The sequence below is a fragment of the Ambystoma mexicanum genome, chromosome 1q (genome assembly GCF_040938575.1).
Source record: "Ambystoma mexicanum isolate Mex_15411 chromosome 1q, UKY_AmexF1_1, whole genome shotgun sequence".
In the NCBI taxonomy this organism is placed as follows: domain Eukaryota; kingdom Metazoa; phylum Chordata; class Amphibia; order Caudata; family Ambystomatidae; genus Ambystoma; species Ambystoma mexicanum.
Window position 1 is genome coordinate 331,844,984 of NC_090922.1, and position 18,009 is coordinate 331,862,992.

Genomic DNA, 18,009 nt, shown 5'->3' on the forward strand with positions numbered 1-18,009 from the left:
TGCAGGGGACGGGAGGATTCGACCTTTGGAGCTTCTTCTTTTTCTGGTATCTTGTGGTGGTTCTGTGCCAGGACCACAGTTCCTCACCTGCACCTCAACATTTCTTTAATTGAGCAACATAATTTTGAAAGTGTGATTACCGAAAATTGGTGTGCACAAAGATTTTTTGGTTCTATAGGTACATATGTTCACTCAAACCAATCCTTCCCTTCAAAGGATTTTGTAGTTTGCCACGTAGGATGACATGATGACAGACATTGGGGAATATAACGTCTGTATAAACATCTTTGTTTGTGAGTGTGCCAGCATCAGGCCGTTGTATTTCGGTTTGCCCATCTTTATTAAATTGAGAATGAATTAATATTTTAACATATTTTCTGAGTCTGTCCAGTAATTTGGTCTGAGATCTTTATTGTTAATTCGAACTAGCACAATAGATGCTTCAAGGTGCTAAAGCACACATGCAGTTTCCTTGTATTCTCTTCCACAGTCACTGAAGGCTGTGGCAGCAGCACCTGCTTGCCTGGCAGCAGGTTAGTGCAGATGAGAGTTGGGTGGTGGTAATCAGGCTGCTGCATCTTCCTGAGATATAGTTTCCACACACATAAACACTTCCTTTTGTTCAGTGACTTCCCTGCTGCATTTTTTCAGCTGCTGCTCCCGATTTCAATCTAAGAAAAAGAAACAAGTGTATATAACATTTAGGAAACCGTATAGCTGAGTTTTGAGTTTGCTGTGAATTGAAGGTTTAAAGTTACTTTAAAGTTTAAAGTGTTCAAAGTTACAGCATTTGGAGTTTAGAGCGTTCAGAGGGTAAAACACTCAGGGGGTCGTTACGACCCAGGCGTTAACCATAGCACTATTAGCATCATGGTTGAGGTCGGTATTTTAACGATTGCGCCATGGTGGTTGTCGGAATTACCGCCCCATTCCAAGGTTGGAGGGGCAGTTATTCCCCATTCACCATTGGCCCTTCCCCATTCCCATTTTTGCCCCATAGGGCTCAATGGGGAAGGCGGTAATTACGGTACCGCAAATTGCGGTACCGTAATTATTTCCAAGGTCCCTTTGCGGGTCCAATCCTTAACGGCTGGTCAAGACCAGCCGTTAAGGTAGGGACCCACAAAGGGACCTCGTAATTAGGCGGTAAGGGGTTAACGGCGCTGCAACCTTTTACGGCGCCATTAACCCCTTACCGCCTGGGTCGTAATGAGGCCCTCAGAGTTTAAACTGTTATGGGTTTAGAGTGCATAGAGTTCCGTTTTAATGTTTAGAGTTTGAATTTAGTTTTTAAAAATAAGTGAAAAGTGACATGCGACACAGATTTCACAATTAACTTGATTTTACCAATACAGTGTGCTACTCTTTCAGACCTGGTTTTCACAGCCTCCTACACCTGAACACTGAGGCTCATAAACAGGTCTTGGTGAAGGCCTAATACATACTCCCACTGGATGACATACCTGTTTCGGGAAGAGTTGGACATCAGTTTACCTCCATTTTGGAGAACATCTTCTTTCACAACGACTTCCTTACTGGGAGCACTGTATGTATCATGTAATGTACTCATATTCTACATATACATAATATTAGTTAGTGGACCCCGACTTTGCTGAATTTTGTGCTCCTAAATCCCATTTCATAAACCACAAAAGACCAGCGACATCCCCTGAGAGAAACCAGCAACCTGACTGACCCCAAAGTTGCATGTAGTTGGGCAGATCCTCGAAATTGAGTGCAGGAGAGCAGAACATGCCCTAGTTTCATTGGAGCACTTTTCTGAAATGTTCAGGCTGCCTTACGGTGCTGGGAGGATAGCTCAGGTGTAACACGGTTGTCAAGGACGCAAGTTACCGCAGAGCAACCCACATTTGAATCCCAGTCCCGCGCTTAGAGACTGGTTTCTGGTATTAAACGCATTATAAAAGATTAATTAATGAACTCATTCTCAAAGATGACCTGAGCATTTCAGGAGGGGCTGAACAATAGGGCAAAGATGCACTGACCCACCCTGTTGCATACATTAGTGTTGGGGATCCGAGCAAAAATGTTTTGAGAATCTGGCCCACTGTGTGAATGGAGGGACTTCTGCCAATGTAATGCAATCCAAGTGTAAATACACCTCTACATAAACAATGCATAATATAATTATGCATCTTTTTGTACAGTGTTTCTACCCATGCTTTGAGACGAAAGAACTTGATAAATCTGTTCCCCCAAAACACAATCTATTCATGAGTGGGCAATAGGAGAGGGGCACACTTCTTACCGCACATATGCGCTCTTTGCAGGAACTAGGGGTGGTGCTTGGGAAGTTAATACCATGTACAGATACTATCCTTGTGATGTAGTGCCTCCACCAGGATGGGATAGGGGCTAGCTCCTAGAACCCCCACCTGTTCAAGTTAAAACGGTCACACTCCTTCCTTGTCAATGAAATAGGGATTAGTGCAGTTGAAGTCAGCACAAACAATAAACCCCACAGTAAACAACTTCGATATGTGAACCCAGTAAGGGCAACCATTATATAAAAATGTGCATGAGCAGCTAGTAATTTAATATATTAATTAATAAATACATAAATAAAGGCCAGAGGTGGGGAATAAATAGCACACAGATAAAACAAAGTTGTCGTATACATAACTATTATATAACATTAGCATGATCACAGAACAATTGATTATGTAACTTTTAACTAGGACTGTCCCTGGGGACTTAATCACCAAGTCATCCCCTTCGGTGCATTGTAAAACTGGTATAAAACCTATTCCAGTGGAATGAAGACAGGTTGAAGACTATGCGCTATTCCTTTCAGATCCTAAACAGAGTCTCAATGTCCTTTGCAACTACGCCTAGTTAGCCTGGGTTGAATAGCTTTCTCTGTTCAAGTGCTTCCTATGCGAGTGTTAATGTTCCCAACCTTTATAGTAATAAAAAGGGAAGCTGCCGTCTCCCAACAGTGACAACCTATCACTGACCGGTCAAAAAAAACAGCTCAATCCACAATGGTGGAGACGAGCACAAATATATTTGATAAGCTGTCTTACGTGTCCAAGAGGATAACTCGCTCCTGTGTGCGGGGCTGGGGTAGAATCAGCTAGGCAGGGTTGCTCTTTGTCTTGTCAGGTGGCCATAACACAGGGACTTAATGCACAAAAGGAATGCTTTTCCGGTCGCCGAGTTATAGTGGGTTTGCTGTGCTTGAGTTGCTCCTTTCTTCATATTTAAACTGGTGCTTAACCTGCCCATGGACATATAGAGTGGATGTAGACAGGCCTTCGATGTACGGTTAGGTATGATGGGTGAAACCACAGAGGCATTTCTAGGTCAAAGGAGTAAGTGGCAGCTATTATTCCAGCTTGGTTTTAAAGGCAGGACTCTGATACATGGAGGTACAGCTTGAATCTGCCTGGCTCCCAGGCTGCACTTCAGTGAACAATCTCAATGTGAATGGGCCCAGAACAGGTTCATACTGGACACCGTTTATTGTTTTAGCAGCAGGCTTGCGAAGCTGTGACAAAGAGAAATCTGATGGCATGGAGGAGATTTACTTTAAAACACATTGAATTTTCCCAACACAGTAGTGCCTGGAAAGGGAGGATTTGCCATTTCTCTTTCTGTGTCAATCGCTACAATATTACATCGTGCTTTCGAACTCTTCCCTTAATAACAACACCAACAAGTGGACTAAAACTGACTGTCACGTATTCTTTACTGTCAGTTCATCTAAAGACAACATCCTCTCGGGAATCATTTGCATAAATATTTTACTCAGCGCAAACCAAGAGAACATTACCACTGACCTGCCCCGGATTACATAAAAGTACAAAGTAAACCTGCGAGCCCAGAGCTCACACTAGGGGCCTCATTACATGGATGGCGGTATTAGCACATGGACCAAGGTGCTATTACCACCTTGGTCCATGCCGGTAAAATACCGGCACCACCTTGGTGGAAGGGGGAATTACTGCCCCATTCCAAGGTTGGCGGGGCGGTAATTCCCCCTTCCACCACTGCCCTTCCCCATTCCCATTTTTGCCCCATAGGGCATAATGGGAATGGGGAAGGTGCTAATTACGGCACCGCAATTTTGCAGTGCCGTAATTAGCACCAAGGTCCCTTAGCGGGTTGGTTTTTAACGCCTGCAAAAAGCAGGCGTTAAAGCACCAACCCGCTAAGGGACCTCGTAGTAAGGCGGTAATGGTTAACGGTCACCGTTACCATTAACGGTGACCGTTAACCATTACCGCCATCCGTGTAATGAGGCCCTAGAAATGCGCTCCAGATTGACTCCACACAAGTGCAGAGAGGCTTTAGAGTTTCTTTATTTTTGTGTTCCTTATATTCGGTTAACTTCTGGCCTGACGCTTTTAGGCACTGGCACACCACCCATGGCATAACTGATAAGCATGGTACTGAAACCCAGACGAATGTATGGTTTCAATGAAAGAAAGAGTTAACGTGACTCCCATGCAGAAGTATGTTATATGTACAGATGTTTGTCTGAGGTACTTTGTACTGCACAGCTGCTCATGGCCCGTATATCTAGTACCCTGTACATGCTGACAGGAATGTATGCAGAGGCAGGGATGCTACACTTTTTTCTTTAACAATTCACCCTGATAGTATTACCACCATGCAAACTAATCGTTCATGACGACTTACTATGATTAATGGGCCAGTGGCCTGTGGAGAGGAATGCACTGATGCTGCCTCTAAGGCTGAATACAAACAATAACTGCTGAACCCATATGCATGCACTTGTGTTGGCCAACACCTTACCTTCACCTGAAATAATTTGGCTCACAAAATTTGTCAAGTGTTGGCAATAAAAGGCCGTAGGATTTTATGATGCAGATATGGTTATGGAGATAACAATAATCACATATCATAATAGTATCATACTTTTGGGCACCGGATCCTGAGGTTACCCCCCTCTGGCCCGTGCCGCCTTCTCATGTCCCACGACTTGTTGTGGACACCGTACAGTGCCCTGTACCTCTTTAGCTTTGTTCTTCTCCCTTATTTGTAGGGTGGGAGGATTTTGTGGTAAAAGAAGCAAAGTGTGGAAGATGCTGAGTGAACAGCGAACCTCCTGTTTGTTTGGGTCCCCGTTCAGGGTCCACAAACAGATTGTGTTTTCTGAGAGCTTTCTGCTCTCAGATACACGGGCAGGGCTGCTAATTAAACCACCTGATTTTATCAGCACAGGCTCTGCAGTAAGCCAATCTGCTTATGAATGAAAGGCCCGCCAGGCTCGGGACAGCCTGCGTCAGCTGACAGACTCGCACGAGAAGGACACCGATTCTTCACTTTCGCCAGCCCCCTCAGATCTCTCCCTGCTAGAAAAACGTGGGGGGACCCAGCGAGAGGATGACAGCGGTCAAGGTTACTTTATCTCAGATTCTTTTCCTCAGGAACACAGAGCATCCCCTTGTACCCGAGTCCACCAAAGACTTCAATTTTCAGCCCCCACTACAATGGACTGCACATAGCACGAAATGGCTGTGTTTGTTTACTTTTCTTTTCTAGTGTAACATCAACACAGATTCCATTCTCAACATAATTCGGCAAAGCTGTACTGAACATAGCTGACACAAGTACATTATCAGGAGAGTATGATGATCCTATTTCGGCACAGGAAAGCATTTCACACTTCTCCAACATTTAACTGCATATGTCACAGAGTCTTGACATAAAACAATGTGAAATGTCACTGTAAATTGGTCATGAAGTTGTTCTTTACTAAGCATTCATTAACGGTTATCTTCTGTTCACATTTAAACTCAGAATGTATCACTGGGTTACATTTCGTTTTCCAGAAAATGTAAATGTATCCAGTAATGTTTGCAAATATAGTTCTGCGTGTTTATAATGTTCCAACAAGCATCTGGATTCTTCAGCACGTTGTATTGTTCAGTACTTAATGCACATGGATGTGCTCAATGAATTTTAGTTACAAACAGAACTGGTGAGAAATGTCATCTGCTAAATGAATGGTGTGGCCCAAAAAAATTGCCAACAGAGTATGTGGAAAAAAAAATGAACTGCACAACATTATATATCGCCTGTCGGGAACTTTGCACAATTATGCCTGTGGGTAAAAATGTGCATGCCCCAAATTACAATTTTTAAAAGTCTGTGGATTGAGGTATTTTTGCAATTTTTAATTAGTAATATTTTAAGTGTGCAAAAATAAATATGTACACAATTGTCATATTCCAAAGGTATTTAGCCACTATGTATAGCATATGTAAGAAAACATGGTGCATTTACAGTACACTTTGAAATGGTGATTTCACCAACTCAAGGGAATCTTCAAATTCCTCATTGTTAGCATCCATGGGGGGAGGTGCTAGTCAAGAAGGAAGCACGGAACGCAGGTTGAATCCAGGAACATACAATGAAAGCCTGTGCTCCATGCCGACTGCCTTCACCTCTCCACTAGGGGTGGGTGAAAACGGTTAATTACGCTCCGCGGGAAAATGGGCACATTTCTCCCAATCCGCCAATTTCATCCAGGAAGCAGAATTGGCAGTTTGGGGACTTTTCCCACCAGAAATTTCGTTTTTTGAAAAATAATATTTGGGCGAGAAAAGGGTGTTTTCACTTGCTAAATTGCGTTGTTTGCCGAAATTTCGTTTCTGTGTGTATGGTGGAATACACATGAGTACAATTTCTTCAAAAACAGAATTTTCAATGCAATAAAAGAAGCACAAATTGCAGTACAAAAGGTGGTAATTTGCCCAGCCGGTGGAACGGAATTGTTGCCCAACTTAGTGTTGCCACGAAATTTTCACCCACCATCACTCTACACCAAATTGCCATTTTTGTTCATTTGAGCCAGTGCCCTAGCCCGCATTCCTACATCCACCCCTTGTTTATCTTTGCATCTCTGATCTGCGTCACATGGAGCACTTTCCCATAAAAGAAAAAAGGAAAACAACCATTAGTACCTTGTGGGAAGGCATAAGGGATCTTGTAGTGATAGGACAGGGAGGTAACGTCCATGGGTCGTTGCTGAGGCACTCGTGTTCTATGTTCAGGTCACACAGCATTAACGCCCCAGTTCCCCTCAGACATCAGGAATTATCAGTGTATCGGTGCTTAGTAGGCATGTAAGGTATGTTTAAGCATTCCTGGTGAATTTACAAAACACTGTGAGATGCTGACATTACCACCTCAAAAAACATTGTAAATTCACCAGAATTCACCAGAATGATTTAGCTATTCCCTACATAGCTAACACATACATTTACCAACTAATAAAGTTAGTATTTGAAGACAAAAAACGTTACTAATTGGACAAAATTCTTTTCACTCTTTCCATTAATGTGCTGGGGCTGCACCGTTAAACATACACTCAACCTTCTCACAGGTGCTGGTATTTTTGTGCTGTAACCTTTCCAGCCCCGCAGGGAATGTCAATTACCGTTGTCTTAAAAGTAAATGGTCCCTGCAAGAGGTGTTGTTACTGTCACTTTATGAGTCTGAAAGCCACACTTGACGGTGTCAAGCCTCGCTTTCTGAACGGTGTATTCACCCTGGTGAGAAGTACTAACATGTCCTATCAGAAGCCAAGCCATTCGAATAAGGTGTCCCAGTTCAGTCCGATTAAATTAACAGGCCTGGCAGTAGCTTTGCCAAACTGCTGTGCAATTGCAGTTTTATGAAGACCTAGATAAAACAAAATTGGCATTCTGTAAATACACAAAACAGGGAGTTCTTGAAGTCTCTCTACTGGCCTCAATCTGGGAAAGTTTCAGATAGATGCGTTAGCTCACTATCCCTTTCACAGAAGAGAAGTATCCACAACATATCAGTCTTTCCACAACAAATCTGGTTGAGACTCCTCTTGACTGACTGAGGCCAAGAGACTCCCAGAAGCCCCTGTTTTGCATATTTAAAAGTAACTTTGTGTCTCACCCTAAATTACTAGGGTAATCCAGAGGTGGACTCCTTGCTCACTGGTCTTAGAGAGGCAGAGGCACAGCTCCACCTCACTGATTAGGCCCAGCCAGGCCACAACACGTTTCTGGGGTTGCTGTTGGTACTCTTGCTCAGAAGAGAATTGCCTAGCATTTTGGTGCTGGACAGCCTTGGGCAGGACAAAAACTCCTATGTTGTGGGTATTTCTCTTCTGTGAAAGGGATAGTGAGCTAAAAAATATGGTTGAGACTCCCTGTGACTGAGGCCAGGTAGAGATACTCTCAGAACCCCCTGTTTTGCATATTTAAAAGTAAGTTTGGTCCTCACCCTAAATTACTAGGGTCATCCAGATGTGGACCCCTTGCTCACTGTTTTAGAGAGGCACAGATCCACCTCACTGATGAGCCGCAGCCAGGCCGAAACAGTGTCGGGTATTCCTGTTGGTACTCTTGTTCAGAAGAGAATTGCCTTGCATTTCGGTGATGAATTCCCCCTTGGGCAGGACAACGACTGATATGTTGTGCATATTTCTCTTCTGTGAAAGGGATAGTTAGCTAAAAAATCTGGTTGAGACTCCCACATGAGACACATACCTTGTATTATGTAAATACACTCAGGCCGATTCATGGAATAATTAGCGCGGCGCAAGTGGCCAAAAACGTGCGAATCGCAGTGGAATAGTGAAAATCGCAGTGCAAGTGCGAAAATCGCACGAAAAGCAGTGCACATCGATTCATGGAAGGCCGTGCGTGAGAAAACCATCGGATGTGCGATAAAAAAGTGTGCGGCGCACGTTGGTGCACAGGCCATCTAACGGCGTGCGCCAGGTTACAGCGAAAATCGCACAGGCCACAGCGAAAATCGCACATAGCGCGGCGCACGCAACAAAAGTAGGCGGAACACAGGGCGTACCACTCGGAATGGGGAACAACTTGCCAAAATGTGGGCGTCACGGGGGAAGTACAGGGTACAAGTGCGCGGAATGCCCACACGCTCGCCTACAACACGTATTCATGGAATAGAATAGGGCAAAAAAGCGCACGCTCAAACCAGCGCACAGGCACAAACACGACCGCCACAAGAAAGCAGGCGGTAGCGTCTCTGCGCCTGTAAGAAATGTGCGCCAAAAGGTGGGCCAACAAATAGCACCTATATACAGCCATGATGAATGTCCTATACTGTGGCCCTCCAGGACAAATGACGTGCAAAGGGGTACCCACAAACACAGACACCCGCTGACAGAAAAAAAACGTGTGCGTGTATACCGGGGTGCGCGGGAAGACTCACACGCGAATTGGCAGGGCATGTGAATTTCAGGGGTTTGCGGGAAGTTCCACACGCGATTTGTCAGGGTACGTGGATTTCAGGGGTGCGCGGGAAGTTCCACACGCGATTTGTCAGGGTGCGTGGATTGCAGGGGTGCGCGGGAAGTTCCACACGCGATTAGTCAGGGTACGTGGATTTCAGGGGTGCGCGGGAAGTTCCACATGCGATTTGGCCGGGTACGTGGATTTCAGGGGTGCGCGGGAAGTTCCACACGCGATTAGTCAGGGTACGTGGATTTCAGGGGTGCGCGGGAAGTTCCACACGCGATTAGTCAGGGTACGTGGATTTCAGGGGTGCGCGGGAAGTTCCACACGCGATTTGGCCGGGTATGTGGATTTCAGGGGTGCGCGGGAAGTACCACACGCGATTTGTCAGGGTACGTGGATTGCAGGGGTGCGCGGGAAGTTCCACACGCGATTTGGCCGTGTACGTGGATTACAGGGGTGCGCAGGAATTGCTACACGCGATTTGGCCGGGTACGTGGATTTCAGGGGTGCGCGGGAAGTACCACACGCGATTTGTCAGGGTACGTGGATTTCAGGGGTGCGCGGGAAGTTCCACACGCGATTAGTCAGGGTACGTGGATTTCAGGGGTGCGCGGGAAGTTCCACACGCGATTTGGCCGGGTACGTGGATTTCAGGGGTGCGCGGGAAGTACCACACGCGATTTGTCAGGGTACGTGGATTGCAGGGGTGCGCGGGAAGTTCCACACGCGATTTGGTTGGGCACGTGGATTACAAGGTGGCGCGTGAATTGCTACACGCGTTTTGGCCGGGTACGTGGATTTCAGGGGTGCGCGGTAAGTACCACACGCGATTTTTCAGGGTACGTGGATTTCAGGGGTGCGCGGGAAGTTCCACACGCGATTTGGCTGGGCACGTGTATGACAGGGGTACGCAGCAAATTCTACACGCGATTTGGCTGTGTGCTCCCAGGTATTACCTGTACACCCTCCACGGCCCCTGCAGGCAGCACACACCACAGGGGACTACCCTGCACACCTGCTCATGTCACCCAGCACCCCCACCCCCCAGCCACCAGGGGCACCCTCCACCAGGCCCCCACCCATGTCTCACACCACCCCCACCCCCCAGCATCCAGGGGCACCCTCCACCAGGCCCCCACACATGTCTCCCACCACCCCACCCCCCAGCCCCCAGCCACCAGGGGCAGCCTCCACCAGGCCCCCACTCATGCCCAACTCATGTCCCCCTGCACCCCCACCCCCCAGCAGTGCAGGGGCAGCCTCCACCAGGCCCCCACTCATGTCTACCACCACCCCACCCCCATCAGTGCAGGGGCACCCTCCACCAGGCCCCCACCCATGTCTACCACCACCCCCACCCCCCAGGAACCAGGGGCAGCCTCCACCAGGCCCCCACTCATGTCAGCCCAACACACCCCCCCCAGCCACCAGGGGCAGACTCCACCAGGCCCCCACTCATGTCTACCACCACCCCCACCCCCCAGCAGTGCAGGGGCAGCCTCCACCAGGCCCCTACCCATGTCTCCCACCACCCCCACCCCCAGCCACCAGGAGCAGCCTCCACCAGGCCCCCACTCATGTCTCCACCACCCCCACACCCCAGCCACCAGGGGCAGCCTCCACCAGGACCCCACTCATGTCTACCACCACCCCCACCCCCCAGCAGTGCAGGGGCAGCCTCCACCAGGCCCCCACCCATGTCTCCCACCACCCCCACCCCCCAGCCACCAGGGGCAGCCTCCACCAGGCCCCCACTCATGTCTACCACCACCCCCACCCCCCAGCATCCAGGGGCAGCCTCCACCAGGCCCCCACCCATGTCTCCCACCACCCCCACCCCCCAGCCACCAGGGGCACCCTCCACCAGGCCCCCACCCATGTCTCCCACCACCCCCACCCCCCAGCAGTGCAGGGGCACCCTCCACCAGGCCCCCACCCATGTCTCCCACCACCCCCACCCCCAGCATCCAGGGGCACCCTCCACCAGGCCCCCACACATGTCTCCCACCACCCCCACCCCCCAGCAGTGCAGGGGCAGCCTCCACTAGGCCCCCACTCATGTCCCCCTGCACCCCCACCCCCCAGCATCCAGGGGCACCCTCCACCAGGCCCCCACCCATGTCTCCCACAAGCCCCACCCCCAGCCACCCGGGGCACCCTCCACCAGGCCCCCACCCATGTCTCCCACCACCCCCACCCCCCAGCAGTGCAGGGGCACCCTCCACCAGGCCCCCACTCATGTCTACCACCACCCCCACCCACCAGCAGTGCAGGGGCACCCTCCACCAGGCCCCCACTCATGTCTACCACCACCCCACCCCCCAGCAGTGCAGGGGCACCCTCCACCAGGCCCCACCCATGTCTCCCACCACCCCCACCCCCCAGCATCCAGGGGCACCCTCCACCAGGCCCCCACACATGTCTCCCACCACCCCCACCCCCCAGCAGTGCAGGGGCACCCTCCACCAGGCCCCCACTCATGCCCAACTCATGTCCCCCTGCACCCCCACCCCCCAGCAGTGCAGGGGCACCCTCCACCAGGCCCCCACCCATGTCTCCCACCACCCCCACCCCCCAGCATCCAGGGGCACCCTCCACCAGGCCCCCACACATGTCTCCCACCACCCCCACCCCCCAGCAGTGCAGGGGCAGCCTCCACCAGGCCCCCACTCATGTCCCCCTGCACCCCCACCCCCCAGCATCCAGGGGCACCCTCCACCAGGCCCCCACTCATGCCTACCACCACCCCCACCCCCCAGCAGTGCAGGGGCACCCTCCACCAGGCCCCCACCCATGTCTCCCACCACCCCCACCCCCCAGCATCCAGGGGCACCCTCCACCAGGCCCCCACACATGTCTCCCACCACCCCCACCCCCCAGCAGTGCAGGGGCAGCCTCCACCAGGCCCCCACTCATGTCCCCCTGCACCCCCACCCCCCAGCATCCAGGGGCACCCTCCACCAGGCCCCCACCCATGTCTCCCACCACCCCCACCCCCCAGCATCCAGGGGCACCCTCCACCAGGCCCCCACCCATGTCTCCCACCACCCCCACCCCGCAGCCACCAGGGGCAGCCTCCACCAGGCCCCCACTCATGTCTAACACCACCCCCACCCCCCAGCAGTGCAGGGGCACCCTCCACCAGGCCCCCACCCATGTCTCCCACCACCCCCAGCCCCCAGCATCCAGGGGCACCCTCCCCCAGGCCCCCACACATGTCTCCCACCACCCCCACCCCCCAGCAGTGCAGGGGCACTCTCCACCAGGCCCCCACTCATGCCCAACTCATGTCCCCCTGCACCCCCACCCCCCAGCAGTGCATGGGCAGCCTCCACCAGGCCCCCACCCATGTCTCCCACCACCCCCAGCCACCAGGGGCAGCCTCCACCAGGCCCCCACTCATGTCTCCCACCACCCCCACCCCCCAGCCACCAGGGGCAGCCTCCACCAGGCCCCCACTCATGTCTACTACCACCCCCACCCCCCAGCAGTGCAGGGGCAGCCTCCACCAGGCCCCCACCCATGTCTCCCACCACCCCCACCCCCAGCAACCAGGGGCAGACTCCACCAGGCCCCCACTCATGTCTACCACCACCCCCACCCCCAGCATCCAGGGGCACCCTCCACCAGGCCCCCACCCATGTCTCCCACCACCCCCACCCCCCAGCCACCAGGGGCACCCTCCACCAGGCCCCCACCCATGTCTCCCACCACCCCCACCCCCCAGCAGTGCAGGGGCACCCTCCACCAGGCCCCCACCCATGTCTCCCACCACCCCCACCCCCCAGCATCCAGGGGCACCCTCCACCAGGCCCCCACTCATGTCTCCCACCACCCCCACCCCCAGCAGTGCAGGGGCAGCCTCCACCAGGCCCCCACTCATGTCCCCCTGCACCCCCAGCCCCCAGCATCCAGGGGCACCATCCACCAGGCCCCCACCCATGTCTCCCACCACCCCCACCCCCCAGGGGCAGCCTCCACCAGGCCCCCACCCATGTCTCCCACCACCCCCACCCCCCAGCAGTGCAGGGGCAGCCTCCACCAGGCCCCCACTCATGTCCCCCTGCACCCCCACCCCCCAGCATCCAGGGGCACCCTCCACCAGGCCCCCACCCATGTCTCCCACCACCCCCACCCCTCAGCCACCAGGGGCACCCTCCACCAGGCCCCCACCCATGTCTCCCACCACCCCCACCCCCCAGCCACCAGGGGCAGCCTCCACCAGGCCCCCACTCATGTCTACCACCACCCCCACCCCCCAGCAGTGCAGGGGCACCCTCCACCAGGCCCCCATCCATGTCTCCCACCACCCCCACCCCCCAGCATCCAGGGGCACCCTCCACCAGGCCCCCACACATGTCTCCCACCACCCCCACCCCCCAGCAGTGCAGGGGCACTCTCCACCAGGCCCCCACTCATGCCCAACTCATGTCCCCCTGCACCCCCACCCCCCAGCAGTGCAGGGGCAGCCTCCACCAGGCCCCCACTCATGTCTACCACCACCCCCACCCCCCAGCAGTGCAGGGGCACCCTCCACCAGGCCCACACCCATGTCTCCCACCACCCCCAGCCACCAGGGGCAGCCTCCACCAGGCCCCCACTCATGTCTCCCACCACCCCCACCCCCCAGCCACCAGGGGCAGCCTCCACCAGGCCCCCACTCATGTCTACCACCACCCCCATCCCCCAGCAGTGCAGTGGCAGCCTCCACCAGGCCCCCACCCATGTCTCCCACCACCCCCACCCCCCAGCCACCAGGGGCAGCCTCCACCAGGCCCCCACTCATGTCTACCACCACCCCCACCCCCCAGCATCCAGGGGCACCCTCCACCAGGCCCCCACCCATGTCTCCCACCACCCCCACCCCCCAGCCACCAGGGGCACCCTCCACCAGGCCCCCACCCATGTCTCCCGCCACCCCCACCCCCCAGCAGTGCAGGGGCACCCTCCACCAGGCCCCCACCCATGTCTCCCACCACCCCCACCCCCCAGCATCCAGGGGCACCCTCCACCAGGCCCCCACTCATGTCTCCCACCACCCCCACCCCCCAGCAGTGCAGGGGCAGCCTCCACCAGGCCCCCACCCATGTCTCCCACCACCCCCACCCCCCAGCCAAAAGGGGCAGCCTACACCAGGCCCCCACTCAGGTCTACCACCACCCCCAACCCCCAGCATCCAGGGGCACCCTCCACCAGGCCCCCACCCATGTCTCCCACCACCCCCACCCCCCAGCCACCAGGGGCACCCTCCACCAGGCCCCCACCCATGTCTCCCACCACCCCCACCCCCCAGCAGTGCAGGGGCACCCTCCACCAGGCCCCCACCCATGTCTCCCACCACCCCCACCCCCCAGCATCCAGGGGCACCCTCCACCAGGCCCCCACTCATGTCTCCCACCACCCCCACCCCCCAGCAGTGCAGGGGCAGCCTCCACCAGGCCCTCACTCATGTCCCCCTGCACCCCCAGCCCCCAGCATCCAGGGGCACCATCCACCAGGCCCCCACCCATGTCTCCCACCACCCCCACCCCCCAGCCACCAGGGGCAGCCTCCACCAGGCCCCCACTCATGTCTACCACCACCCCCCACCCCCCAGCAGTGCAGGGGCAGCCTCCACCAGGCCCCCACCCATGTCTCCCACCACCCCCACCCCCCAGCAGTGCAGGGGCACCCTCCACCAGGCCCCCACCCATGTCTCCCACCACCCCCACCCCCCAGCATCCAGGGGCACCCTCCACCAGGCCCCCACTCATGTATCCCACCACCCCCACCCCCCAGCAGTGCAGGGGCAGCCTCCACCAGGCCCCCACCCATGTCTCCCACCACCCCCACCCCCCAGCCACCAGGGGCAGCCTCCACCAGGCCCCCACTCATGTCTACCACCACCCCCCACCCCCCAGCAGTGCAGGGGCAGCCTCCACCAGGCCCCCACCCATGTCTCCCACCACCCCCACCCCCCAGCAGTGCAGGGGCACCCTCCACCAGGCCCCCACCCATGTCTCCCACCACCCCCACCCCCCAGCATCCAGGGGCACCCTCCACCAGGCCCCCACTCATGTCTCCCACCACCCCCACCCCCCAGCAGTGCAGGGGCACCCTCCACCAGGCCCCCACTCATGTCTACCACCACCCCCACCCCCCAGCATCCAGGGGCACCCTCCACCAGGCCCCCACCCATGTCTCCCACCACCCCCACCCCCCAGCCACCAGGGGCACCCTCCACCAGGCCCCCACCCATGTCTCCCGCCACCCCCACCCCCCAGCAGTGCAGGGGCACCCTCCACCAGGCCCCCACCCATGTCTCCCACCACCCCCACCCCCCAGCATCCAGGGGCACCCTCCACCAGGCCCCCACTCATGTCTCCCACCACCCCCACCCCCCAGCAGTGCAGGGGCAGCCTCCACCAGGCCCCCACCCATGTCTCCCACCACCCCCACCCCCCAGCCAAAAGGGGCAGCCTACACCAGGCCCCCACTCAGGTCTACCACCACCCCCAACCCCCAGCATCCAGGGGCACCCTCCACCAGGCCCCCACCCATGTCTCCCACCACCCCCACCCCCCAGCCACCAGGGGCACCCTCCACCAGGCCCCCACCCATGTCTCCCACCACCCCCACCCCCCAGCAGTGCAGGGGCACCCTCCACCAGGCCCCCACCCATGTCTCCCACCACCCCCACCCCCCAGCATCCAGGGGCACCCTCCACCAGGCCCCCACTCATGTCTCCCACCACCCCCACCCCCCAGCAGTGCAGGGGCAGCCTCCACCAGGCCCTCACTCATGTCCCCCTGCACCCCCAGCCCCCAGCATCCAGGGGCACCATCCACCAGGCCCCCACCCATGTCTCCAACCACCCCCACCCCCCAGCCACCAGGGGCAGCCTCCACCAGGCCCCCACTCATGTCTACCACCACCCCCCACCCCCCAGCAGTGCAGGGGCAGCCTCCACCAGGCCCCCACCCATGTCTCCCACCACCCCCACCCCCCAGCAGTGCAGGGGCACCCTCCACCAGGCCCCCACCCATGTCTCCCACCACCCCCACCCCCCAGCATCCAGGGGCACCCTCCACCAGGCCCCCACTCATGTCTCCCACCACCCCCACCCCCCAGCAGTGCAGGGGCAGCCTCCACCAGGCCCCCACCCATGTCTCCCACCACCCCCACCCCCCAGCCACCAGGGGCACCCTCCACCAGGCCCCCACCCATGTCTCCCACCACCCCCACCCCCCAGCAGTGCAGGGGCACCCTCCACCAGGCCCCCACCCATGTCTCCCACCACCCCCACCCCCCAGCATCCAGGGGCACCCTCCACCAGGCCCCCACTCATGTCTCCCACCACCCCCACCCCCCAGCAGTGCAGGGGCAGCCTCCACCAGGCCCCCACTCATGTCCCCCTGCACCCCCAGCCCCCAGCATCCAGGGGCACCATCCACCAGGCCCCCACCCATGTCTCCCACCACCCCCACCCCCCACCCCCCAGCCACCAGGGGCAGCCTCCACCAGGCCCCCACTCATGTCTACCACCACCCCCACCCCCCAGCAGTGCAGGGGCAGCCTCCACCAAGCCCCCACTCATGTCCCCCTGCACCCCCACCCCCCAGCATCCAGGGGCACCCTCCACCAGGCCCCCACTCATGTCCCCCTGCACCCAGGTCCTCACAATCACCAACCATGTGCGTAATGGTCATCCTCCACAGCCAAAAGGCCCTACCAAGTAACCCATTCACCCACATGGAAAAGGAAATTACATGTTACACCCCCAACGTACATAAAGCAAATGAACCCATGTCTGTCACACACAATGGTTGCAAATGAATTGGAAAACACCCAACATGACATGCATGAAACCAATGAGATGATACCACACAGTGAAGTATGAAAACAAAATTGTATTAAAAAAATATGAATGCAAATGAAATGAAACAAACTACAATGCCAATGAAAAAAAGAAAAGGTGCATGTCCGTCCAGAAAAATTAAAAACACCAATTCCAAAAAAATATGTACTTCAAAGTCACATTAAAAATGAAATCAATCCAACAGAATTAAAAAAATCCAAACACCATTGCTCCATGGAGAAGAAATAAAAAATGAAAAAAATCCAATGAAGAACTATGTACAAAATATCCAAGGGTCCATGAGCCCAACTGAACAAAGGAAACCAACTAAAAACCCTAACAAAAATGCAACTATATACAAAAAGTGGAGCTGTGTCCGTCGACTCCAAATCATAAGAATAAACAAATGAAACCTAAAACTAAAGAACTATATACAAAGGCGGCGGGCAAGTCCAGCGGCTCACTCCGTAGTGTTCCGGGCCAAGGCATCATCAAACTCCTCGTCTATGTCCCGGAGGCGGTCCTGTTCCATGGCCCTGAGGGTCCGCAGGGACGACGCCATCTGCTCCTCCAACCCCCTGCGGATTGCCTCGAGGCACTCGGCCCGCCTCAGGGCCCTCCGCATGGAGTTCTCTGCCCTGACCATCGTGAGCCGCTCCTCTTCCACCCGCCGCCGCTCCGCACCTATCTGCTGGCCCAACCGCAGCCACACGGAAGACACTTCCTGTCCTGGGTCCGCCTGCCCTCCGGCCGATGCCTGCCCCTCCGATGTTGTTGGCCCCGAGCCATGATGCCTCCCACGTTGACTCTGCTGTTGCCTCCGACGCAACTGCCTCTGCCAGCACGACGGCATCCAGGCTGATGGAATCCACCGACGCCGTCGTGCACGTGCCCTGCCTGATGATGCCGGCACATCCTCCATCTGCTGGG

At 55.6% G+C, this 18,009-nt stretch overlaps 1 protein-coding gene across 2 annotated transcripts in view; it reads right to left on the reverse strand.

The window, feature by feature from the left end:
• Positions 1-406: 406 nt before the first annotated feature.
• The window catches only part of LOC138527909 (E3 SUMO-protein ligase KIAA1586-like), a 712,359-nt gene continuing 694,756 nt past the window's right edge, over positions 407-18,009 (reverse strand). For both annotated transcript variants that reach the window (XR_011284094.1, XM_069639290.1), the window contains one exon: positions 407-671. Coding sequence is in view for 1 of the 2 variants with exons in the window: in XM_069639290.1 (XP_069495391.1) it covers positions 623-671 (49 nt within the window). In the remaining variant the exon portion in view is untranslated. The remainder of the gene's footprint in view (positions 672-18,009) is intronic.